The 26,526-nt window shown below is 38.4% G+C and overlaps 1 protein-coding gene across 2 annotated transcripts; it reads left to right on the top strand.

Moving 5' to 3' along the window:
- The first annotated feature begins 395 nt into the window (after positions 1-395).
- Positions 396-25,639, top strand: TOLLIP (toll interacting protein). 2 transcript variants are annotated; one of them, XM_084207160.1, is made up of 7 exons: positions 396-537; positions 7,215-7,364; positions 9,357-9,539; positions 10,609-10,761; positions 12,665-12,755; positions 16,509-16,529; positions 22,159-25,639. In XM_084207160.1, the coding sequence occupies exons 1-7, from the start codon at positions 505-507 to the stop codon at positions 22,371-22,373; spliced, it is 846 nt and encodes a 281-aa protein (XP_084063286.1). In that variant the 5' UTR covers positions 396-504; the 3' UTR covers positions 22,374-25,639. The 2 variants fall into 2 exon arrangements, with proteins under 2 accessions (XP_084063286.1, XP_084063287.1); XM_084207161.1 differs by lacking the exon at positions 16,509-16,529.
- The last annotated feature ends 887 nt before the right edge of the window (positions 25,640-26,526 follow it).

Genomic DNA, 26,526 nt, shown 5'->3' with positions numbered 1-26,526 from the left:
GGAAGCCACTGGGGCCAGGCCAGGCAGTGAGCCGTTCCCTGTCCCACAGGCCCCCACGGCTGGCAGAGGGGGCCGGGGAGCGCCCCGCACACCCCGCACACTCCGCACTGCTCGCAGGGCGCCCCGGGCGTGCGGCAGCGGCGCCCCTGGCACAAGATGGCGGCCTGAGGCACCGGCCCGCCCCGCCTCCGCCGCAGCGCCGCGGCGCCCCCTACCGGCCGCGGCGCCCCCGGCAGTGCCGCGCTCCGCTGCGGCGGCCGCAGCGCGGGACAGCGCACGCGCAGGGACGGCTCCCCGCCCCTCCCGGTGCGCGCGGAGGCGCGTGCGCAAGAGGGCGCCGCTGCGCTGCCCCGGAGGCGGAGCCGGGCGCGTCAGGTGACGCGGGGCTCGCGCTGAGTGACGGGCGGCGGGACCGGGACCGGGGCTGGGAGAGACATCGGCGGCCTGGCGGGGCGGGAGGAGGAGGAGGAGGAAGGGTCTCGGCCGCGGCCCCGGCGAGGCGCCATGGCGACCACCGTCACCACCCAGCGGGGCCCGGTGAGTGCTGCGGGCGCGGCGCCGCCGCGGGGCCCGCTCAGGGGTATCTCCTGTTACCGCTCGCCGCGCTGGGCGGGCGAGGCCCGGCGTGGAGACCCCGATGGGCCCGCCCGGCCTCTGCCAGCGCCGCTGTGGGAGGGAGGCTCCGTGTTTGTCCCGCTGCCCCAGCTCCGGCCGCGCCACAGGGGGGAGAGGAAGAGCCCTCTTATCTTCTCCAGGCTGCTGGCATGCGGGGGAGGGAAGTCTGCCTTCTCCTGTTCCCCGCCTGCGAGGAGGCTTTGGGAAAGGGGAGGGGAAGTCCCTCCTAACTGCGCGGAGTCCTTGAGGCGGCTCTCCTGCCCGTTCTTTGTCCAAAGGCCTTTCCACAGAGGGAAATGCTTACGCTGAACCGCAGCTAAATGGCTTTCCCGTGGAAGCGGAGCGCAGCTCGCTTTGCTCGCGGCTCGGCGGGGCACGGTCGCGCCGCTGTCCCTGGAGCTGCCGCCTGAAAGCTGGAACGGCGCATCCAGTGTAGGATGTAGGCGTGCGTGTTGGACGGGAGCTGAGCCGTCGTAAAACCAATTTACCAGCCTTCTGGGAGGTGCTGCTGACAGTTAATTGGGAATATGTTACTGTCTGGTTTTGCCCAGGGATAATCATACCTCACACCGGGATGTTCTATATATAAGGTGTTATAACATGAGGTTTCGACAGATGTGCTGTTCCTGTCCGTTCCTCCTGTCTGAAAGGATCTGGTAGTCATTGACAGAATGATATTGCTTATGGTGAAATGAGGGGGTTTTAAATAGCAGTAACTTTACACTGCTGTATTTTATTATGTAGAAACAGCTACTTTAAAAAAAAATTATGCAGCCTTGTAGAAAGAACAGTGAGGTGAATTACTGCTAATCTTGAAAAACTGTACTGCTGTCCCTTCTCTTATGACAGTAATATGATATATAGTCATCAATTTCATTCTTTAGAGTGCCTTATTTGTTTTATTTATCATAACTGCCGGGTCTTCCTTGAATGCTACTCTTCTAGATATCTTGTTCTAGAATTTCCCAGGTACTCCTGTATGATCTATTGGGAATCTTTTGTTTCCTAAACTTGACTGAAGCCTGACAAAAGGCATATGATAATTTATCTCATGCAGGTTTGGCTTTCTGAGCTTCCAAGTTTTGGTGGTTTTTTTTTTTTTTTAATGTGTTGCTGACATTGTTGTACTTGCTTTTCTTCCTTACCCACTTTAGAGATTTGAATGTTTTCAAATGAATGAATAAATTATGCAATATTAAGTAGGCATTCACAGCTGAGGGTGTTGATAGGGTACATTCCAGCCTTTCTTAATTCTTTTCAGAGAGGAAGATAAAATTCTACTGTTTTCTATATACGCAACTGCATTACAAATGAATAGCCACTAAATGGTGCTAAAGGATTGGGAACCACTTTTTTCTTAACTGCTGGAGACAACAGTTCACTCTTTCTGTTTGAACAAGCAAGAAAATATTCAAGGTTGTTTCATGAAGAAGAAAGAAACTAAAGTGGGCTGTTGCCAATCTTATTCCTGCACTTTCTAATTTGTGACACTGCTTGCTTGTTGTGTAATTAAAATTTCTTATTGCTGTTTAGTTTTTTAGATTAAACAGAATTCATCTTGTCTGTTATTTCAAATACTCTGCTAGAATATTGATATCTCTGACCCTTTTCAGGATGTTGTGGAATTAGTGTATTTTCACTTTTGTAATCTTGTACGAATAAAACAGCTTTTTTAATCTAAACTTTAGCTGAATATGTAAGGACTGCTAAGTGATACCTTTTACAAGTAGGAGTATTAATAAACAATTTCACCAGGCTTTAGATTATGACTCAGCCACCAAAACTTTATATTTGTGATTCCTTATCTAGCCAGTCATATTCAAAATTACTCTTCACGGTTATTCTCCATGATTATCCACCATTCTGGCAAGTACACCAGGACCTTCCAAATTAGATTCAGTACCAAGCTGGGACTGCATAGATTTCTGCTCCTACTTTCCCTAATGGTCGCTACTTTGATGACAGGTAACTCTGATGGATTTTTTTCTTGTGACTCTTCAAAACTTTTACAGGCTCTTGTCAAAAGATCCTTTCCAGCTTTCTTGTAGGCTCCTTCGGGGACTGGAAGGTGCTCTGTGGTCTCCCTGGTGGAGCCTTCACTTCTCCAGGCATAGACACAGGTGTCATATGGACACTCATTCTGTCTTTTATTTTTAACTTATGCTTGTATACCATAGTTCCTGCCATAGTTTGCAGGTATTTTTTACCCCCTCCTTTTTTCCATGTGAAATCTGCCCCATTTCAGTATAATGATTGAGATCTCCTTTGTATTGCATCTCAGAAGACAACCTGGGTCTGTTTTCTCAATGACCTTTTCACAGATACCAGAAAGCTGCTACAAGGTGCATTCTAACTTTCTTCTATTCTAAACAAGTCCTCAGCCTGGCCTCACAAGTGCTCCAGCCCTTTTCATGGGCCTTCTTGGTGGATCTTTGCTGGTCTTCCTGAAGTTCATTCTTTTTCATGTTCTTCTGGGCTCCAAGCGGTCACAGTGTTCCAGGTGTGGTCCAGCAATTGTTTCCTTTCCTCAGCTTGCTGGCTGGGTTCTTGTTGATCCACTGCAGTTTTATTTTGGGATTCATTGCTGCAAGTGTCCTTTGCTCATCCATGTTTTGCTTGCTCTCCACCTCTGTAGAGGTACAGGCAGTCCTGACAGTTGTTCTCCAGTCTGTACTGGTGCCACTGGTGTCAAAATGCAGGTCTTTGCCCTTGTTGAATTACATGCAATTCCTGCCAGTGAATTCTTCCATCTCTCTTGTTGGTCCTGTCCTCAAGTATACCAGTCATTTCTCCCAAAATTTAGTGTCATCCTCAAAACTGATAGGGATGCCTTTTGTCTTCACATTTTGTTGCTGAGGAAAAGTATTAGACACATAAGTTAGTTTCTGTACAGATCTCTGAACTGCTTCACTTCTAACCAACCTCCAGTGTCCTTAACCACTGAACTTCAGCTTCTGAGCTCAGTGCTTCTGTCAGCGTTTCATCCATCCAGTAGTCCACCCATTCAGATTGTAATGATCCTGCTTTGATACCTTCTGCGCTTTGCTTAGTCATAGATTCTTGTTTTGGAGAGGGCAGATGACTCATCAGCTTTTTAGTCTTTTATAGCCAGCCTTTATCAAGGCTTTTCCTAATCCATGATTGGCTTTTTCCTCTTCATGTGTCAAGGAATGTCTTCCAGAAGTACTTGCTCCATGAATTTCTCAGTGACTGAGGTGAAGCTGACCTGCCTGTGCTTCCTCAGGTCATCCTTCTTGCCCTTTGGAATGCTGGGTATGAGATTTGTCTTTCTCCTGATATAGGGTAGTTCCTCTTATCTCCATGGCCTTTCAAAGATGTTAAAGAGCAGCCTTGAACAAATATCAGCTCTTTCAGGATGTCTGGATGCTTCCTATCTCGTTCCAATTTTTTCTTCAGTGTGCAAAGCATAGAATAATAGTTCAAAATTCTTTCATTTGCTTTTTCTCTCTTAAAAACAGTAAAGACATTTAAAGGAGAATAGTCAGAAATTTTTGAATAGTTAGGTGTTTAAAGCTCTTTGATGTTTTGAAGAAGTTTCATGTTAGACTTCCTTGGTAATTGCTAGTGTGGAAACCTTAATTATGGTTCCTTGAGTGTATTGTGTCTGGGAAGTGTTTCTGTAACACGGGACATTTGTGACTGTGTTTGGTTCTGTGTCCCTTTCCCTCCCTAATGCAGGTGCCAGTACTTGCACAATCAGAGAGTTGAAGGTTCTGACAACTTAGCTCCCATTGCCTTTACCTCCAGCCCTTGTTTCTTCTGATCAGGCTTTTACACTGACCCAATTTACAACTCTCTGGCACCATTTCATGTTGCATAAGTAGGAAGGTGAGACTAAGACAGCCCCATGCTCAGTTACGTCAAATAGCTGTAGAATATCACACCATTTTCAGTTTGAAGAAGTTGAGATGCAGTTTTTATACCTGCAGCATTCTACTGTGAAGGTCCACAAAAATGCCTCTTAAGTGATTGTAGCAGATGGGAGGGGCAATGTTATTCTATTTCCAGATAATACATATTTTTAAGATACAATGCTGTCAGTTAAGTTTATAAGACAGTGATTATAAGGCAGGCTTATTTTTGTCTTCTGAATTGTAGTCCCATCCCTGTCCTGTTGTTAAATGGAATTATTTTTTGTTCTGCAGCTTGGGACAGAACATGCTTGAATTTCACGTTCTTTCTGAAGTGCCATTAGAGGGAAGTGCGTTTGTTTCAAAGTGGTTGTGGAGTAGGATCAGTGACACAAACTTGTCATATATGTTTTCCTTGCTTTTAAAATAAAAACTGTGGTTGAATTCTGGTTACGTAACTTTGTATTTTTAATTCAGGTTGGGAGGTGGCAATTATGTGCCTGCTTTTAAATGCTTTGAGGAAGATGTAAATTGATCTGTTTTCTTTACAGATAAAAAGATTGCATGATACTGATTTGTCTCCATCAATATGGTATCAGCTGATAATTAGTGTAAGAACATACTGAGTAATGTATTTCCTTCAGTAAGCATCTGTGAATCAAATCTTAGTCAGAATTGAATATATGAGTGCGTGCATCTCCTCTTCGCCACTCTTCCCTTTTGAAGGGGTTTACCACTCAGATCTTTTGCTAACTTAGTTATACTAGATGGTTTTAGTTTCTATGTATGTCAGCTCTGCAGTTCTAGGATAAGAGTGTGGCTTTGTGTGAGGTAACTGAATAACCTAGAATCAGTTTAGCTTAGTAAACTTCGGTCCCCTTCATGGACTTTTTCCCCTTTGGACTTCAGTACAGAGACCAATTTGTTTATTTTATTTTAGAACAGGTATTGGTTAACTTTTATGAAATAAAATTTCAAAAGCAAAAGCTATTATTAGACTTCTGTTGTGAATGACTTTAGCTTTCCAATATCCAGGTGAAGATGGAGACAAAAAAGGCTATCTTGTTTTCCGGGAGTTTGACAGAGCGAGCTTGCATAATATGGAAATGGGATTTCAGGGATGCTGCCATCACTTCTGACTGTGGGAAATGTTATGATGTCTATTCCTAGAGGTGCTGATTGTACCAGATTGGAAACTTTGTAAAGACCAGGGCTGGAGGGGGACCTGCTGTGTTGTAAATTCCATTTCCTTGCTTATTCTGGGGCCATTTCAGATCTTGCCTGAATAGATTATGTTTTATTTTAAAGTGATATGTATTCCAGTGAGACGGCTGTTATAACACCATGTCTCATTGCCTGCCAAACTTAAATAAACTTTCTTTTATTATTAACTTCTAGCCCATTTTTTCTTTCCACTTCTTAAAACTTCACCTGCTTAGGTTTTTAATTATAAAATTTTACAGTGCTTGTAAGCAAAACTGAGTCCCTTTTTACTCTGCTTCCCAACAGACCAACAGCAGGCATTCAGTGCTTCCTCCTGAACTTTTCAGATAAACTTCCTTTCTGGCATGTGTCATCTACTGTTGCCAGGATCCTGAGGCTCTCAGATAATCATACAAAATAGTCATACATGTGATTTGGCAAGAGCTGCAATTTCTGTCTCCAAGATGCAATGTTGACATGCAAATGCTGTGTAATCTTGAAAAGCTATGTCCTCAAGGCCTGTTCGCTTCTTAAATTATGTTCTGTAGGCATGCATCTGCCAGATACATGATTGAGTAATCTTGTTTGGGATTGCAACATGAGAAATTGTGTTGTCTTTTATCTTCATCAGGTAGACAGTTCTGTGTTAAATATGTCATCCACTCCATAGACAGCAGAAATGAATAGCTTAATTATAAATTTTCTATGACACTTTTTTCCCTTTTAAATTTTTATTATAGATATTTGGTATTTTAAAATGAAAATCTCTCTACATGTATTTGAATTGATAATGTTTACTGAGCATTTAAAACCCAGAAACAACCTGAATTGTTGAATTGACAAGTGATGGGTAGAAACTTTCCCTTAATACTGTAAAGCTAACAGAAAATCCATGGGGAGTGCTGATTCATATTGACTCATGTAACAAAAGTTCCCTACTATACTTTTTGTCCCTGGCTCATTTTCATGATAGACTAGATTTTTAATTCCCACATTGTTGTTTTGAAGGCTGGCTGTGTTTAGCACTGGAAAAGCGTTAGGGCATCTTTATTGCGTTGCAGGATTTGGTCCATAGGAAATCCTGTTTTACAGTCTGTCTTTGAAGGTGACTGTGAAAGTGACCTTTCAGATGAAAGCATTGTGCTATGTCTTGGAACAGGAACAATTGGACACAACGTGGGTGATGAATAATTGAAAGAACTGCATGACATCAGATATCATATATGAATGTGTTGTAAAACTTAGTGGTTCTGACTTTTGTATGGACTACTTAAATGTTTAGTTGCAGAGCAGCTTTGGCTCTCTGTCCTACTTTTTTTCAGAGGCTTATGTTGGAAATTTTGTTTCTGAAAAGGAGAACATTTGCTACATGAGTTGGCAGTTTTGTCATTTAATTAGTTCTTTGTTCATGCTGTCAAAACAAGACTAAATTCTCCTGAATTTGTTACACTTTGACTTATATTTATCTCTTTCCTATTATAAAAGTTTAAAGTCTTCTTTTCTTCCCTCTCTTTCTTTTTTAAGGTATTTGTTGGTGAGCTTCCTCAAGATTTTCTTCGCATTACCCCAACCCAGCAGCAACAGCAAATCCAGCTGGATGCCCAGGCAGCTCAGCAGCTACAGTATGGAGGAGCAATGGGTACAGTAGGAAGACTCAGTATTACTGTAGTACAGGTAAAAATTATGCCATCTTTGTACAATTAATTAATTTTAAATTATTAGTGCAATTTTTAAAATTGGTGGTCATGAAAAGATTTTGTGTTGGAATTTGAGTTACTAAGTTACATGTAAATAGGTAGTAATTCTTAAGGGTTTTGTAGCTTCATTTTTCTGTACATCAGCATTTTGTCCAGTTTCATGTTTCATCGCTGCCTGATGTAGTGATTTCCTGTAAACTTTGCTATTATAGCACACAATCAAATAAACTCATGAGGATTTTTGCAGTGAACAGATTTCTTTGAAAACTTCTGTTCCTAGGCTTCCTGTAGTTCCTGTACTTAATATTGGAAGACATTAGTAATTTTGAGGATATTATAGGGAATTGCAGTTCCCTTATGTATTGTTCCACATCCTTTGCAGTTCCCTTATGTATTGTTCCACAGCCTTCTCAAAATTGTTCTCCAGCTTGTTGATCCAAAGTCTTATTGTCATATATATTATTTTTCCTTATTTGAACTTTGAGATTCCTTGTCTGTACACTTCTCTTAGACTGTCATGGTCCTTCTGAAGGCAGTACGACAGACAAGAGGTACTCTTCTCTATTTGTCTAGGAATTTATGCAGGAATGCTATGGAATCTTGGCTGCCTATTGAGACATGTCACATTCTGGATACGAGACCTGCTGTGATATAGTTAATCTGTAGAAGATGAAAATCTGGTTGAAGTGTACTGTATTTAAATGTGTTGATAAACTATATCAAACAGCATGCCTTAACTCTGTTACTAATAAGCTGATGGAAGATCAGAAAAAGTTTCTGGGGGGCTAAATTGCTGCTTTTTTTTCCTTGCAGATATTTAGGGGGGTTGGTGAGTTTGTCTAAGCACAGCTGATTATCGCCTTTTTTTTGATGAAGGTTTGATAAACTGTCTAACCCCACAAAGTGAGATTACAGATAGTGTTTAGTTTGGATGCCAGCTTTCTTCTTTTATTTTTAAATCCACATTTACAATAAACAGTTTGACACCTTTCTCACCAGCTCTAATGTATGAATTGATGAACCAGCATGTTCCCTGAAGGAGAAAAGGGCTTTCCAAGCCTGAAGTGCAGCCTTTGTTATACAGTGCACAGCCTCCACTGCTGTGCATCTGTAAACATCTTCTAGGTTGGAGATGCCCTGTGGCACCATGTTTTGTCACTTGTCTTCCTATAAAAGAACCATGGGCTGCTTAGTATAGGTCAGAAAAACAGCATATGCAAAAAGCCCAACTTCTGCTTCAGCACAGCTGTGCAGCAGTACTCAGTGTTGTGTTCAGGGCTGTCATCACCTTGTTTTGTTCTGGTCTCCTGATGTTACAGCAAAAGAATGTTGGATCTCTTCTGATTCTATACAGCATCTGTTTTTATAGTGAAATTAGGCCTTAAGTTGTCCATTGAGTTAACTACTCTTAAATGCACATGCTGAAATAAGTGTGTAATCACTTTGAAACGTACGATCTACTATGACTAGTTTACCTCAATTGAACTGCTTTTGCAGGTTGTGCTTTTGGATTGTGTCATGTTCTTGAAGATACTGGATTTCTGTAATTCATCATTTAAAAGAACTTAAGTGAAAGAGGAGAGGCTGCCTACAATGTTACACTTGTGATTGTGTATTGGAGATCAGATATGCAGAGAAAAATTGAACTTGTTACAATGTCCTTGTAATCATGTATTTTGCGGTTTGGTATGAAGTAATTTATTTTAGCTACAGTGAAGATATGTATTTCCTACAATAAACAGGCTAAAATGATGTTCCCTTTTCAAGGTCTCCCAGACACTTAATGGTGTTACTGGTTTATGTTTTAATCTGAATGCTGTTTGTCTTTATTTTTTAAACTGTTTTCTCTCTGTCACAGAGTTTAATCTAGTCCTTTGTTCAATATTTGGTTCTTACTGTGAACTAACAGCAATTAACTTCTCAAGTTAATGGCAATATTATACACTTCCTGGGTTTCTTTCCTTTTCAGGCCAAACTGGCAAAGAATTACGGAATGACGCGCATGGATCCGTATTGCCGAATACGGCTGGGATATGCTGTGTATGAAACTCCAACAGCACATAATGGAGCCAAGAACCCCCGCTGGAACAAAGTTATTCAGTGCACTGTTCCCCCGGGTGTGGACTCCTTTTATCTAGAGATATTTGATGAGGTCAGAACTGCTATATATTTTTCCTACCCCTCCCCAACTCCGGTTTGGACTGAGGTTTGGTTGAAACCTTGCAAAAAAGGAATGAGTTAGCACAGACAGTTCCTTAGCCATGTTCTCTGAAAGATAATAAAAATTTTTCAGAATTCCAAAAGCAGCAATTCACAAGTCTTTGCTCTTCCCCAAGAACATCAGAACTGTTGCTTTTCTTTGGTAGCTGATAAAGGAGCATTAGCAGGCTTGCCTGCAAAGGAAGAGAAGCAAAAGATGTCTGAGTGCTATTTAAGCTCCTTTTGGCTATCAGAATGCCCTGCAGCTTTGTGTCCTTCACTGTGCCTATTAAATATAGCCTGTTGTACAATGCTGTTTTACTTGAAAATTCTTCGGTGTTGTTGTAACCTGGAAAGAACTTGGAAGCTTTCCCAAGCTTGGAATTCCTGAGACTAAAATTGTCAACTACAGACTGTGTGTAGTCACTAGGATTTATTAGGAGAAACTAAGAGGCTACAGCTGAGGCTAAAGTCATGGTTTGCCATGTTTTTTTGCTGCCTCTCTCACTGTGTGTAGTAAAGCATGACAGTGCAGCAGCCATGTGGTCACTACACAAGTGAGGATTTTGGATGCTGCTTTGAGGGCTTAGCTGATTGGTTCAAGTGTCTGTTTCATTGCTGCAGCAGGGGGGCAGATCAGTACTTCTATCTGCTGGAGTTCACAGGCTACCATAGTAAACATAAGATGTTTATGTTAATGTAATGGCCTCTGAGGTGATGTCATGAGATTTACACAGCCTATGATGATACTAGGATGCTGTATTTCTAGAGTGCTCTGCTTCAGGTTTTCAGTTTCTTACTATTAAATATTTGCAATCAATCTGTTATCCCACTTAAAAGTGTCCTTCATCCTTGTTGGAAAGGAGAAGGCCAGAATATTTATTGACACTTCACTAGTGTCAAAGGGAATAAAATTAACAAAGTTAATAGCATAAAACTGAAGTGTTAGTCAAGGATAATTTGAAGTTTGGGGTTTCTTTCAGGACATTTAATTTGGTCATATTCTTCAAATTATATTTCAGAGAGCCTTTTCAATGGATGACCGCATTGCTTGGACACACATTACAATTCCTGAGTCTCTGAAACAAGGAAATGTGGAGGATGAATGGTATAGCTTGAGTGGAAGGCAAGGTGATGACAAGGAAGGAATGATTAATCTGGTTATGTCATACACGGTAAGCCGAGTTTGGGGTGGGAAGGGACAGAAGTTTCTTAAGTAGTGGGAGGGAGATATTTTAGACTGAAGTAGATCTGTTGTACCATACTGGGTGTTTCTGTGTGTTGGCATTTAAAATAATTGTGCCTAACTCTGGGAATAGCAGTCAAAAATATTTGTAAAGACAATAAATACTTTGTAGTGAGGTGGCAAATGGGTATTTATGTTGTTTTGCAATTACCCAGCTTATTCCTGTTGTTGAGGGGTACACTGAGAGCAGGTAGCTGGGTGTGCAGATGCAGTGAGAGCTGCAGGTTGTGCCCTGGCTGAGGGACATGGTGGGAGCCCCAGGAAAGGGACTGTGACCTGGTGCTGACCCTTTGCACCACAAAGGGCACAGAGACCTGTGGCACCGACCAGGGGACTGGACACTGGGACACAGCAGGAGCTGGGGAGTCAACAGGAAGACCCCAGAGTGTCTGGGTGCACAGACTGTGAGAGTGTAAAACCCAGGGATTCCTAGGTTGGAGGTCCCTCCCTGGAGGCACCAGCTCGAGCTGTTCCTGCATTACTGCACCATGATTAAATTATTTTAAGGATCCAGATGTCTGAGACACTGTGGTGGGAAACCCAGGGCTGAGCCAATGAGAAAATCTTATCTGACTGTGAGTGTGGGGTGTGCAGGGAGCCAAGAGTGGCACCCCTGGGGTCACTGGAGGCACCCAATGCAAAGAGGCCTTGGTCTCAGCAGTTACAGACTGGAGTGGGTGCCAGAGTGGCTCCGGGATGGTCAGACAGGAAAGTTTCCTTAGCACTGTGCTACTATATGTATAAAAAAGAAATCCTCAGCTAAATGGTCCATTGTCATTTCTAAATTAATAATAACTTTTAAAGAACTTTATGGAATCTAACAGTAACTTTCCCCCCTAAATCTTTAAAAATTCATGTCCATTTAAAAGCAGAATGATGGAAACTCAACTCTTCTTTGTCTTTGATGTTTCTTGGGTAGTTCAAATGCTCTTTGAGATGACATTGTTTTTCACTTCCTTTCTTGTTCATTTGGTGCTACTGGTCATGAACTGCAGACCTCCACTGGTTTGTTTAGCAGCTCCTGGAGTGTTCTCACCTGTCACCTTTGTTTCAAGTACCTGTTGGATAACGTGTAACATGTGCAGCCCTGAATGCTTCCTACTGCACTTGTATGTCATCAGAAGTTCCAAGCTGCTGTTCAGTGCACAGCTGGGAACAGATATTCCCTGCTGTTTGAAATTCACATGATGCCCCAGATCTGAACAGTTGTTTCATTACCCTGGGGAGAGAAGAGTTTATAATTAACCCTGAAAACTATCTTCCTGTGAATGTGCTGTTCATAATATTCAATATTTTCAAGAATCAAACTGAACTGAAATATGACTGAGGTTATTGTGGTAGTAAAAGGGAATTGAGTTAATTTGATACTATGTTTAAAGCACTATTTTACCTCAAAAATAATTGATTTAAACTAAAATTTGCTTTGAGGAGCAGTGTATGGCTTTTAAAAATAAAAAATAAGAATAAAAATCAGATTTTGTCTAATATTTATGATGAATATATATTTGTTGTATATTTGTTTCACAAGACTAAGGCATGAAAGCTGATTAAACCTGTATTTTGAAATAATGCATTTTGATGACAACATTTCATCACTCTTGAGAAAGGCGAGTTTGACATGATGCATGTTTGTTGATTCACGGGCAAATTATTTGTCATTTGAAAGATGGTAGTTCAGTTAGTTTGCCAGAGATTTGCTTAATATAGATTAACACTCAGCATAGTCATATTGTTCTGTTGAATATGGATTTGTAATGTTTGCAAACACTTTTAATTGCTTGCATTTTTTGGCTATTTCCTGAGTTGTTCTAATCTGTGCCTTTTCTGTCAAGTCTTTGCCAGCTGCCATGATGATGCAGCCCCAGCCAGTGGTCCTGATGCCCACTGTATATCAGCAAGGAGTTGGATATGTGCCTATAGCAGGTATGTTTTCTCTGCTTGAAGACTATGAACCTTCCATGAAGGGTGTTGCAGAAATAAATACCAAATTACTCCTGGTTTTTTCAGAATGTAAAGGAAGCTATTAACGATTTTTCCTTAACCACTTTTCCCATTATATAAATTTATGAGAAGAGGGAACAAATTAAGTACAGGTCTGCCTTCAGTCTTCTACCCTGTTTAATAGAGCTGCATGAGTTTGATTAAATGGATTAAAATGTCTATCAAGTTGTGAAGGCTTCTCTTTTTGAGTATTTATTTTAAACTTCGATCAGGTCTCTAGCAGGCTGCACTTGAAGTTCTGCTTACTTAAATGGTAGCAAGCCATGTCTGAAGCTGCACTTGAGAAAGTGGCTCAAATGAATTGTGCTGTTGGAGCTGCAGCTTCTGTAGCCCAGAAGGGGATTAATTTTTCTGTGGTCTTTGAAGATGCTTTCTTGGAAGGGAACTCGCTATACAGCATGTGAAATATTCACAGCTCAGTGAATGAAAAATGTTAGGGAGCTCTGAGATAGCTCTTTTTGATGTATTTACATAACTACAGCAGGTATGGTCAGTGCTTTTGGTTGATCCAAAGGGAGTTCTGGATTTGTAGAGATGTGTTAACTTATGTTTTGTAATTTTTCTGTCAAAGATGAAAAGTTTAAAGTGTGTAAATAAGTTTGAATTTGTCCTACTTAGGGAACTGATTACTTCAGTTGAGTTTGTGTTTCACTTACGGCTCTTAAAACCCCCAGTTTATTCTATGACTATCTATTCAGTAGTATGTGTACTTTTCAGGGAAAGTAAGTGATAAATCCATGTATTTTTGACCTTAACTTATGATAGTGTCTGTGGGACAGAATTAAAGTGATAAGGGATGACACAACAGATACATATATTTTATTTTTCTTCTGTAAGACTAGGAGATGATTGAATTTAAAATGACTAGGAGATTATTGAATTTTAAATTCCATTCATTGTAAAAGCAAACCTCATCAACAGAAGACTGGGTATGTTAAGTTAGGAGTCGTACCTCCTGTTTCATTTTTACAGAGTTAAGTTAGAGCAAAATAGGGAAAAGTTGGGCTGCATGCTTTATTCCTTGATGAAAACTTGCAGTTTGCTTCATTTTAGGTGTGTTTTTATCTCTGTAGCTTAACTGTCAGATTTTAAGTCTTGCCAGTGAAGTGCTTTGAACCGGAGTGAACTTCCCGAAGCGTGATTCTGTTGTGGTAAACCAGATCTTCTGTAGTGAACTTCAAACACAGTCATCTTGTTTAAAGATCTGATAGAAAGTGCTAACAAATTTCTTGAATAGATCAAAATGAGAATATTGTTGTTACAAAATTTCTGGACCAGAGTATAAACTGAAGACATGAAGCAGAGACTAGTTTCCTGTATAATTGAAATTGGACATAGAACTGAACAGAAAAAACTTACAGAACTTCAGACTTCCTATTCAAGTACTGGATGTTCAAATCATGATGTTCTGTAAATTATTTATCTTGGGAATATTTTCTATTCGGACAAGTGAAAAAATAACTAATAATTTGCAAGTGATAGTAAGTCTTACCTTTTAGCAGCTAAGAATTTGGGATCTCTGTGGTAGAGCATTGCCATTCTACCAAGATCCAGCATGTTTGTTTTGGTTGCTGCTATAATACTATTCTGTGTTCAAAATTTTTCCTGCATCTGTGACTTGTATTTTTAAAGCATTGCAAAGTTCCACCCCTGGATTTGAACTCTTCTTTTGTTCTGGGAAAGCTTGAGTGTACTTACTTGACTTCATAAATGCCAGACTTTTTACAAGCCACCTCTGACCTACATTTGGTATTTTTTACTCTCTTTAAATATTACTGTGCTTTGTGTTTGCTGTTCTAGAATTTCTGTGGACACCATCAAAATTTCCCAAAGCACTGTGAGTTCTAAAGCTTTGACTTACTCACTAATCAATGACCTACTCATAATAATTAGATGGATGTTTAGGTTTGGAGTTGGAAAGTGACTTGGCTGCAGAATACTTTTGCTGTTTCATACATTTAATGGCTTAATAAAAGTAATTTCAAATTATAAAAGGAAATAGTACATCTTAGAAGACATCTTGGAGTTGTTTGAAATACTTTCTGTATATTGAACTAGATGCTCCTTCTGAATTCCGTAAACTCTTTCAGAAAGGTGCATGGGAGATGCTGGCCTTCCTGGCACAACTGAACTGTTTGTGTCATCTGGGCCCACTCTGTACATTTCCTTTGTAACACTGTATAGTGTTTGCTCTCTTCTTTTGAGACTGCTTCAGGAAGGGTAATGGACATCAGTATGCTCCTGCTTTGCATATTTGTAGTTCAGGTTTTTTACCTGGGCAGCTAAATTAATGTAGTCAGTAAACAAGTTCTGCTTTTCCTTCTGAAGTGTGGAAGAGCATCATTGAATAGTTTATTATATTTGAAATGAAGGGAATTCTGCTGTAGAGGACTGTCAGAATCAAAGCCTTATCTATGAGGGAAATGGAGTTGGTGGACTAAAATGCTTATCCAGACAGTTTTAACAGTTACTTGTTAACTGTCCAAAATAACTGTGCTTTAAAGGGAGATGATTAAGTCAAATTTAGGTGTGTCATAAAGGCCAAGCTGTTTTTCTGTAACAGAAAACTTCTGTTCAAAACTAACTTTCTAATTAACTAGCCTTCTAATTAATGCCGAAGCAGCTAATTACTCTCACACTCTGTCATACAAGCTGAGGTAAACAGTAGAAATAAGCAGGTAGTCACTGTAGTAAGCAGATGACAAGTAAAGCTCGTTTCTCACATCTGGTGGTAGATGGAGCTGTGTTAAGAATAAAGTGGCTATAGCATATTCTTGCACCATGGTAATTAATTAAAAATTTGTAAAATTGAAAACTTTTGACAACAACCCAACCTGTTGCTTAGAAGCTATAGCTGCCATGTTATTTATCTATGGCAGTGATTTATCTATGGATTGGGTATGCAAAAATTTGAACTTTTGAACCCTGTTGTTGTTACCGAAGTTGAGTTTATCTACCCCCTCTTTCTGTTTCTTTTTCTAAAGATTACTTAATTTAAACTGTAGATTATTTTGATATACTGGTGCTTGGAGAATCTTCTTGTAGTGAAGAGTACCAGAGCCAATCAGCTAAAATATGTTAGTTCAATAAGCAAGCTGTATTTCTTATTAGCTAAATATTAATGGGATAAATAGGAAACTTGCTTTTACTTATTTTATAAACTCTCATATTAAAAATATGTTAAAAACCTGTGTGTTTCTGAGTCCTATCAGAGTCAGGAATATCGGGTTTCTTTGAGGCAAGGTTGTTTGTGTATGTACATTGTTCCTTTATGTGTCCTTATAGAGGATCATGGGTTAGCTTGTGATGTTACTGGTATTTGTTCAGAGAACCATGGATGTATGTTGTCCTTTGTGGTCTGTAAAATATAATCTTCGCTGTGAACACCTGGTGGCTTACTTATTTCAGTAGCATTTCCACTGATTGTTACTTCTGCATAAAAATCACATTTAGGAAACTTGTTCAGGGTGCTGAAGCAAATTAGCTGAGAGACTGGATCCTAACAGCATTTAGTTTTTTTAGTGTTAGGTAGCTTAGGTTTTACCCAACTGCCTCATTTTATCCAACTTTCACCTTTGGAAGGTAAATAATTAATATCCTTTTAAAAATAGATTAATATTTCTTTCCCATGTCTTATTCCTTTCCCCTTGTCCCTTCATTTTCACCTGTCTTTAGGGCTTGAGTACTTTGCTCTGGGTAAGTTTCCAAGCTCTTTTCTCACTCCCATCCTCATTGACTCAAGAGTCTTTGCATGAACTCATCTAAACAGCTTTATTTGTTACAGCAGACTGTACAACAAGGTATTGCCACTTGGTTGTCACAGTAGGACAATTTAATGCATCTTCTGCAAATTATTAAAGCCTCTCTAACCTGTTGGAAAGGCATTTTCTCAGCTTTGAGCTATAATGATTAAACTGATTGCTAATGACGATGTTGATGGATATAATCTGAGGTTACAATATTCTTCTGAAGCTGCTGTATGTCAGTGATCTATACTAGGTGATGGTATTGCTTTTCTAGAATAGACACATAATTCTTGCAGTTGTTTGGCTACTGCAGCATTAGTGGAGAAGCAGGTAAAGTCACGACTTCCAAAAAACTTGAAAACAGAAAACTGAGTTTTGCAATGACACTGAGAAGACAACCTGCTAATTGCCTTAGTCTTAATTTCATTAATTATTATTCAAATAAGCTTTCTTTTTAAAAAGTGACACTTTTTTCATCAATGCATATTTTTCATGCACTTCTATTGTAAATCCATGTCAAATTAAGTACCTGACTAGAACTCTAGAGGCAAATCATGTTACAGGAAATCAATTTTCCTTCATTTTAGACTTCCTTTACACTTTTGATTCTGAATTGTGCAATGTTGCTGTGACACTGCTATCTCTGATAAAAGCATTTGTCTTTAATCAAATACATTCAGAAAATTTTAGAATGACTTCTTGTGAGATATGATATCATTTCTTGATGCCCTGAATTTCAGAAAGATGCTGTAGATAAAACTGTTGTGGTTGTCACAACATATTTGGTTTATTCAGAGCAGTGAAATTTTAGCATTTTTCTGTTGTTTCGTGCACTTAATTTTTCTAGTAGCCTGCAAAGAAGCAGCTTTTAAAAAAATTAGATTATATGGATATTTTAGTAATGAGATTTTTCCTGGAGCAAATATCATTAAGACCTATTTTATTTTTTGGAAAAAAGTTGCCAATTTTTTCATTTAAATGAAAGAATTCATGCTCAGAAGGTTCCTGAGTTTACTCTGAAAGAGTCTATGGATGGGACAGAATGATAATGAGTTAAGAAATTAAACATAGGGCACTTGACTGAATAAGAAAATAAAATTACAAGTGTGTAATGCCTTGTATGCAGTTGGAAAAAGTTTACCCTGTTAATTCTGCTTTGATGCTTTCATTGCTGCTTGTAGCAACTGACTTGCTATTGTTTCATGTATTGGAATGTCACTGCTTATGCCAGCATGTTTGCCATTGCCATTTCACTGAATTGGAAAACAATGCTCCATTCTTCTGATTTATAACATGTATCTGAGATTAACACAGGAGTTCACAATTCCACTGATAGTGGATTCTTACATTGTTTACTTCCAGTTTTCACGTATCAGTGATTTGAGGTTTTTTTTACCTCAAAGCAGCTTTTTGCTGAACATTGGTAATTTGGAAGCTTATTATAACTTTCTCTAATGACTGCTTGTATGTGTCTGTTTGCTAAATTTCGGTGCATAGTTCTTTAAGTTAATGCTTAAGTCTTACTTTCTGTTTTGTAAATCAGAAATTATGGATGCTTTTAGTCTGAGTGCGGAAAAACCCAAAGTACTCTTGAATTGGTATTGTACAGCTTGAATGTTGAGTTTCATGAAAAGTAAGCATTTATCATGGAGGTATTTATTAAAAATCTGTGATACTAGCTCCAGTTGTGTGCAGTCTAGTTGTAGAGAGCGTAAGCTAAAATTATAAGAGCTGAGAAAATGAGTTTTGAAAATCCTTGGTAAGAAACAATACGGACAAGAAATTTCTTGTGTATTAAATTGATTATTTGTATTGAAAATGCTTCTTGAGTACTGCCTGTCCAGATGATGGCTTCATAATTACCTATTTTTGATGAAAGCAATAAGGAAAGCTGTGTTCTAGTCTTGATTTCATTTTGGCACTGATAGGACACTGAAACAGTACTGGTAAGCTGTAGGATGCTGTGGTAATTGAGAAAAGAGCCTCATGTTTAGTTTGGATTAATACTTGAAACTGACCTCCTGTATTGATAGTTCATACACTGTTTAGGCTGATTGTTGGCTAATATTAGGGTGTTGATGACTTAGTAAAAAATATTGAGAAGTTTATGTTAGAAGTAAAACATAACTTGTATTGTTCAATTCTTTCAGGTACTTTGCAACTTTATTTTTTTGAGGCTGCGCATCTTATTCCCCTTAAATGCTGACATTGTTTGTAGGCAGTGTGAGGAATGAGTTGAGATTTGTTGAAGCTCTAGAAGAGGCAGTGCAAAATGCTGCTGAGTATTTGGGTGAAGTGTATTTGCAGTGCTGGTGAGGACTGCACAGTGGTTTGCCTCCAGGGTGTGTGTGGGCTGTGTGTTCAAACACATAGTGCCAGACAGAATTCCAGGGACTATGGTCCAAAGGCCAGGAAAAGCTGTGGACCCAGGGTTTTGGGTGGTGCAGAAAAGGTGACAGGTACCTGTGGTAGAGGTGTGGTGCAGATGGCTGGGCAGAAATATGGTTCCAGTGTGCAGGTAACAAATTTATGAGACTATTACTCAGTATGAACCTTTTTGAGTAGATGCAGCCTGTGTGTTAGACTTAAAGCTTCTGTGTTCCAATTTTTTTTTCTTCTAATAAAATTTGAGATGATTTAAAGGGGAATTTTAAAATCAGAATTGGAGAACATAAATAGGGAGGTGTGTACAAATCAGTAATGAATCCCTTCAAATAGAACAGGAGTCCAAGTTGAGGAAAGAAATAGAAAAAGATATATCAGGTGAAATCCTGGGTGCAGTGCTTGCAGTCAAATTATATTCATTTAGAGTATCTGGTCAACCAGAGTTGATACTTAGCACATCCAGCCTTGAATGTGAGTTATAATATAGCATTTTTATGCTGACAGAAGAAGCAAGTCACTGGGATGTTAAAACATTTTTACACAGTAAAGTGAATATAGACATTTCTGACTAAATAGTTAGAGTGAAGAAAATCTTGAAGAGACAAGGTAAGTATTGAAAGTGCTCTTTGCTCTTTTTTTAGATGTTAGGTCTGAGTAGAAATATTTACAATCACATAGGTACTTCAGTCTTAATGTTAAGAGAGTTGAGGCTGCAGAGAGGCACTCTTGAAAATTATCTTGGTTAAACGTATGCTTTGTTGTTACAATTTTTGAGCAGTTAGTTGGAATTCAGTAGAAGAGAAGCAGCTTCTGATCTACCCCTGGGTAGTATATGAAAGCTGGTTCTCAAAGAGACCTTATTTTGAAAATATATAATGATGATGATGCAAATAGTTCACCCTTTGTTTAACTTACAGAGAAGTAATTAAGGTCGTATGTAGAAAGCAAACAGGCAAACTAAAAACTGTGTAAAAGAAGTTAATTGTTCAAAGAAAATGAGAAAATGTGTGCCAAATTAAAAAAATCCAAAACCAACACTTAGAGAATCTTAAGAAGTGTGAAGTAAAGCAGTCAAGTATGTTTCTGACAAAAATTAGTAGATGTCCCATATATGTGGATATGAAAGTATTAGATTATATGTTAAATCTAAACTGGTTATGAGGTTTTGTAACAAGGCTTTTGAAGATTGAATGTGTAAAAGAAGCAGAAATTATTTATTTTCAAGAAGCAGAAAACCTGGAATAATTTATTTAATTAAATAATAATAAAGATATATGTACGTAAGGTGTTTCTTGAAATCTAGTTGGAATGGGAGACTGTAATAGGTCAAGGAAGTTTTGCTTTCCAAGGACTGGAGGATAGCAAAGTGAAGTTTCAATTCAAAATTAAATTAAAAATTTTGAAGTAGCCATTTTCACTATTGTTTAGAATTATTAAAACCAAGGAAGACTAGAATGAACTGCTTTAAAGCAAGCATGTAACTAGGTAAACTTCAGGAGAAAGTGACATGGTTGTGTAGGAAAGGCCTGTATGTTAAAATTCATAGATATTTGAGTACATAGGAAAGAATTGTGTGGTCTGTGTATATCACCTTCTCAGCTGCATTTGTAAAATGCTATTTCCTAAGCATTCTTTCTATTATACAATATTCTGATACAATAAAGGTAATCTTGTGGTTTAATATCTATTTTAAAAAGCTGATGAACAAATAGAAGTAGTTTATTATTCATCTAATGAAAGGAGTTGAATCTGATGCGCCTCCTTTGGTGAGATGCATCAGATTTCTTAAAAACGTAAGTGAGGGGACTAAGACAATTTGTCAAAACAAGAACCCTTAGCAGTTTTCCAAGCCTCTCTGACTGCCACAGGTTGCAGAAGCATCTCATTATAATAAAAGGGAAATCAAATTATTTATTAAATCTGGTGTTAAAGTACGTGTAAAGGATAATCTTAACTAATCTTAACTAATACTTATTTGGTGACAATGTCTCAATTTGGTCATTACTGTACAGGAAGGTCTTTGAATTATTGTAGACTACTTTATAAAAATATCAGGTGAATAGTCTTTGAAATAGTGCATAAAATGCTTGAAATCAAATAGAGAACCAATACTAGAACTTGGTTCTGTCTAGCTGTAGGTACTTCTCCTTGCCCTACCTTAGAAATTCTACAGGAGAACTGCAGAAGCTAACACCATAAAGGAGTGGGCTAAGATAATCAAGGATTTGAAACTACATAGAGAAAAGTGAAAAACACAATTTTCAAAAGTGCTAACAAAGAAATGTAGATATGTACTATTATCTGTTTTCAGTTTTATACTAAACAAAAGGTAGTGTTTATAGCAATGGTTCTATGCTTAGTGATAGAAGTTTTTATGTGATGAAAAAGGGATTTTGTCTAGTAATTTCTTTTTACAGGATTAGAAATACTCTTTTTCTAAAACTCTGTAAACTGCCAGTGCTTTATTTTACATAGATGTACAAGAAGTTAAGGAAAAATGACATGTCAGATGAATTTTATCCTTTGGAAGAGAGATGAACAAATTAGTGTGTGCCCCTAGAGGTGTTGCTCTTTTGCCACGTAGTGACTTTACAGGCTGGATGGAACTTTAGCCAGGAAAAACATCTGCTAAAAATTGCTTATTTGTGTGGTCCACTCTTCTAGTGGACCAAAGTACTTTGCTTTCCTTTGAATATGCTGGAAATTGCATTCATTGTCTTTCTAAATATCAGCTGTGAATATTGCTGATGTAAAACCATTTCTTCATCACAACATAAATATACTGGAAACTTAAAATATGAGGTGGGAAAACCAACCATACCTTTCTGTGATGAGCTTAGTGTTTGGTTAGTGAATTATGTGTGAACCTGTTTAATGTAAGTTGTACCTAATTTTGAACAGTATCTGTTGCCATACTGTAGTTTATAACTTCTGGAATATAACCTTGGTGTGAGAATCTGTTACAGAAAAATGTTTTCCAGTTGCAACCATGTAGGTATAATCTCTGTGATCTTCTTCCTCTTCTGGAGTGCATGTTAAAAATAAATAAATGCTGAAGTTGGTGGGTTGGGACAAGTCATGAGGTGCTTTTGTCTTCAAAATCACAGGGATTTTTTGTTGTGGGTTTGTTAATTTTTTTTTTCCCCTACTCACGTATTTTTTGTGGCTTTCTTTCTTCTGTTTTTAACCTGTAGGGATGCCTGCAGTCTGTAATCCAGGCATGGTCCCGGTGGCAATACCACCTCCTGCGGTCAACCCTCAGCACCTGTGTAGTGAAGAGGACCTGAAATCTATCCAGGACATGTTTCCCAACATGGACAGGGAAGTAATCCGCTCAGTGCTAGAAGCTCAGAGGGGGAACAAGGATGCAGCTATCAACTCCTTACTTCAGATGGCTGAAGAATCATAGATGCTCACTTCCTGTATAGTCCCTGTCCTCGATGCCACTTATTTTTACTTGCCAAGCCAGGGATTTAGCTAGAGGAAGAATTTCCCAACAGCTTTCTGTTAGTGCATCGTGTGTGACAGATTGTACCCTTTTTCTCCTTGGACAGTTGGATCTTCTCTTTCTTTCTCAGTCTGTACATACTCAGTTTAGCTTATGTCCTGCCATAGAGCAGTGAAGCATCTTTACTGTCAGCTGTGCCCTGTGTGGCTGTATTCTGATGGGATTGGGAATAATGCTGCTTTGTTTCTTTCTCTCCCCCTTTTCATAAACTAAAGTAACTAAAGTAACTCTATGCAGTACAAGATTTACTAGTGTTTGTTAGATTGGGAAAAAAAACTTTCCATGGAAGGTTTACTGTTTAAATACAACTGATTTGTTAAAAGTATTTAGGTTTCTGCAAGCAGCTTATTTTTGCCAGAAATTAAAGGAGAGACCCCTTCTTATCCTGTGGTGTTTAGTTATTACTGTGATATATTCACACCTTTTAGATGGAAGATTTTTAATTTAATAAGCTAAATTTCTTAGGTTGTACTGTTGTTGTTTGTAATGGGCATCTTCTATTCAATCTAGTCATTGGGCACCAAAGCAATATATTATCTGGTGTGCATTTGGGGCTTTGTCCTCCCACATAGTATTGTTATGTATCTGTAAAATCTTAGGAGGTAACTTTTAACTCATACAGTATGTATTGCTGTAGCAGAGAACAGGACTAAGCCCTAATGTACTCCTACAGTTAATTGCACTCTAACTATTACTTCTGCATTCCCATGGCTACTTCAAAGGTTAAGTGCAGAAGTAAAGATACTTATACCTGGAAAATTATTGAAGCCGTAAAGAATTATTTAAGATGTTGTCTTACATTTAAAAAGCAGATATCTATGATCTGGTTATAAAGCTTCTTTCTTTATACCTATGTTTCAGCAAAGTTATTGCTTTACATTACTGGGAAAATGATTGTATTTTTCCTGTAATAAGAAATAAGCATGAAAAGTAGCTTCAGGGTCTTAGAATGGCATTATGAATTGCTCAGTGACTTGTTAGACTACAGCTGCTGTAGTCAGTTTATTATTATTTTATGCAGATGGAAATAAAATTCTGTGTGAGAGACAATTTACATATCTGAGTTACAGTCTGAATCTCAGAGGAGGTGTTTGTATTTATTGTTAGTGTAATTTTTTCAAGTAAGAGTTGATTTTGGAGCTGCAGAATCATACAGTTATGCACCAGTTACACCTGTCAAATGAATTTCTGTGGTGACTGTTTTTGTAAAGTAATGCACTTTAAATAGTCTGCACCAATTTATTTTTCCAGTGATGTGCAATGTTGCTGTTTTGTCTCTTTAATGTTTGATTTCAAATATTTTCTACAATAGCCATAGACCTTTATATTTTCAAGAGTTGAAATGAATGTACGCTTGAAATCTAGGCTCTTGAGTGATTCATGGGAACATTAAAGCATGGTTTGGAATAGGGAGTGATGACCCATATTCTCTTCTTCCCTATACTTTATTTTATGTCCTATGCTTAAAATATTTTCTTTATTATCTGATGGAAAGCTGATTTTTATCCCCCCGCAACCTACATTCAAGTAGCCTTTCGATAGCACTGGCAGTAGAGCATGAATATTTATTTTTTTAATCATTAAAAGTCATACTGAAACTTTTAAAATACAGCACCAAAAATCATCCCAGTTTCTGACCTTTTAAAGCTGTCTTTTAATAATGTACAGTTTTGAGTTTTGTTATGAATCCCTTAACATCTTAAATTTCCCATTGAAAGCATAAGTGTCTTTGAACATCCTCCAATTGGATTTTGAATAATAAAATTCAAGGCTATAGTTCTGTGTGCTGTAGTTGTAGAATTGCCATGCTTTTGTTTTCTAAAGTTAAATGGGTATTCTTCATAAACTAGTCTTGCCCCTTCCCTACAATCATGGTAAATTTTGTGATTGATTAGGTGTAGAAGCATTTGGTCTTTATAAAAGCAGAGTGTTTTGTGACATCATGACCCAAAAGGATGAATGTTAGTAAGGATTTAATGCTTAGATACCTCCGGGAAGAGTCCCGTGCTCTTAACTTTTACATAGATAGCATGAATTGCTAGGGACGGAACAATTCAGGGAAAATGTACATATTTAAATTTTTATATTAAAATGGTGGGATTCATAATACAGCTTTTCATAAAAGCAAGTGGTCATGGTTCAACTTAATGGCTGGTAAATTGGCTGGTAAATTGTACTGCTTCCTATTACAGCTCCATTTCAAACGCAGAACAAAACCACCTTTCAGTCCTAACTGCCAGGAGGGGTAAGTGCAAAAGTTAAGCTAGCCAGGTTTATTAATAAACTGACTCTGGCCCTCTGAGGGAGACTCCTGTTCTTAGGTATATTTTTAGTGTGTATTTTTTTTCCTAGGCAAACATTATGCAAAACAGGGTACAAATATCAGTTGAAAATAGGATATGTAGGAGCAGTATGGCCAGTAGATGGATTTCATTATCTTACACTATATTTAAATATTGCTCTGTGGACTTTTTGTCTTTATTTAATTAAGCATTAGAGATGAAACTCTTACATCAATATGTGCTACTTTCTCTTGTTAAAAAGAACAAAGTGATCAGCTACTCAGCTTTCCAGCATACATATCCTTCCAATTAAGCTGTTTGTTGTTAGGTTTGAATTGGAGAGAGATTAAAAAGGGCAGGAAGTGTTTACTTATTTTAGGGCCTGTGAAATTAAGGTATTGGAACTGATAGTCTGGTTTTCTATTTAAAACAAACAAATTGTCTTTCAGTCATGGTTGTAGGTTTTGAGAAAATGCTAATGGGAAAATACTGTGTTTGATGCTGCTCCTCTGCTCAACAGCTTCCAGCAGCTTGGAGCTGAAGCCAGCTGTGTAAGACAGGCATCTGCTAAAAGTTAGTGCTCTCAGTATAGTTTGAGTCCTGCCAAGAGCTTCAACTTGCTAAAGGTAGGAACATTTTTTGTCTAGCTAGATCCTTGCAACTTGTCTACTGCTCTTTGCATCTGCTGATGGTACTGAATGGGTTTATTTCCCCCTTATAAACATTATTGCTTGTTTGGTTGATATGTAATACCCTACAGAGGATGTTGTGTTGCTGTAATTAATCTGAAGACATTGTTTCTCTGTATTGAGGTCCAGTGTCTAAATATGTTTCTTGCACTCTAAAGTACATTAACTTTTTCATTCTAATTTAATAAATGTACCATCTGAATGAAAGTGTATTATGTCTCTGTTGGAGAGCACCATAGTGTGAGTCTTTAACTGGTCTAAAATTTAAGTATTGGTTACTGTCTTCTATTCAGTGTTGGACATTGGTTGGCAAACTACACTGCTTCTTAATGTGACCATCTGGTGGGAACAGTAACAGTAAATGCTCGAGAGTACTTTGAGAATTCCTCTACAGGTAGGTGCCTCTTTCTGACTCTTCTAGGGGCTGCTTTCTCAAGGAAATATGCTGGTGTTGCAGGTCTGGAGGACAGAAGAAGGCAGTAGTGATCCTGCATTGTTTGAAGGACAGCATTGGAGAGCAGGGGAGGAGGGAAGAACGGCACTTGGGTATGGAGGGAGTGCTGCAGTGTGAAGGATTGAGGACTCTGGATGGAAGTGGTGTCCAAATGAAGAGTTATGAAATGAACCATGTGTGCTATTCCAGCTACAAAAAGAGCTGGCTTTATCTGCTAATCTATGATAAATGAATTTGAAAGATTTGGTTTGCATAGCATCTCTTTCTAGTACTGTGATGGCAAAGGTATCTGAGTCCCTCTCTCACTTAACAGCATTACCATGCACAGTGAGAATTGTGATTATTAACCAACTGCTAGTCTGAAGTATTACTGTATTATCAAGCTAACATTTTGGGATTTACTGTCCATTCATAGTGTGCTTTTTCAAGACTTGTTGAAAAACCACATCAAGAGTTTTGGTTTTTTAACAAATGATAGTTTAGAGGAATCTTTCACAGTTGATTTTCTTTACTTCCTAAAGTATTGAGTAACTACTATGAAATAAAACTATGTTAAAATTGTGCTTTTTTTTCTAGCCCTTGAGTATCACTTTCTATCCCAATTTATCTTCAAAGGTTACAGTTTGCTT

Source organism: Fringilla coelebs (genome assembly GCF_963513975.1).
Source record: "Fringilla coelebs genome assembly, chromosome: 6".
NCBI lineage: Eukaryota > Metazoa > Chordata > Aves > Passeriformes > Fringillidae > Fringilla > Fringilla coelebs.
This window is presented reverse-complemented; position numbering and strand designations above follow the sequence as displayed.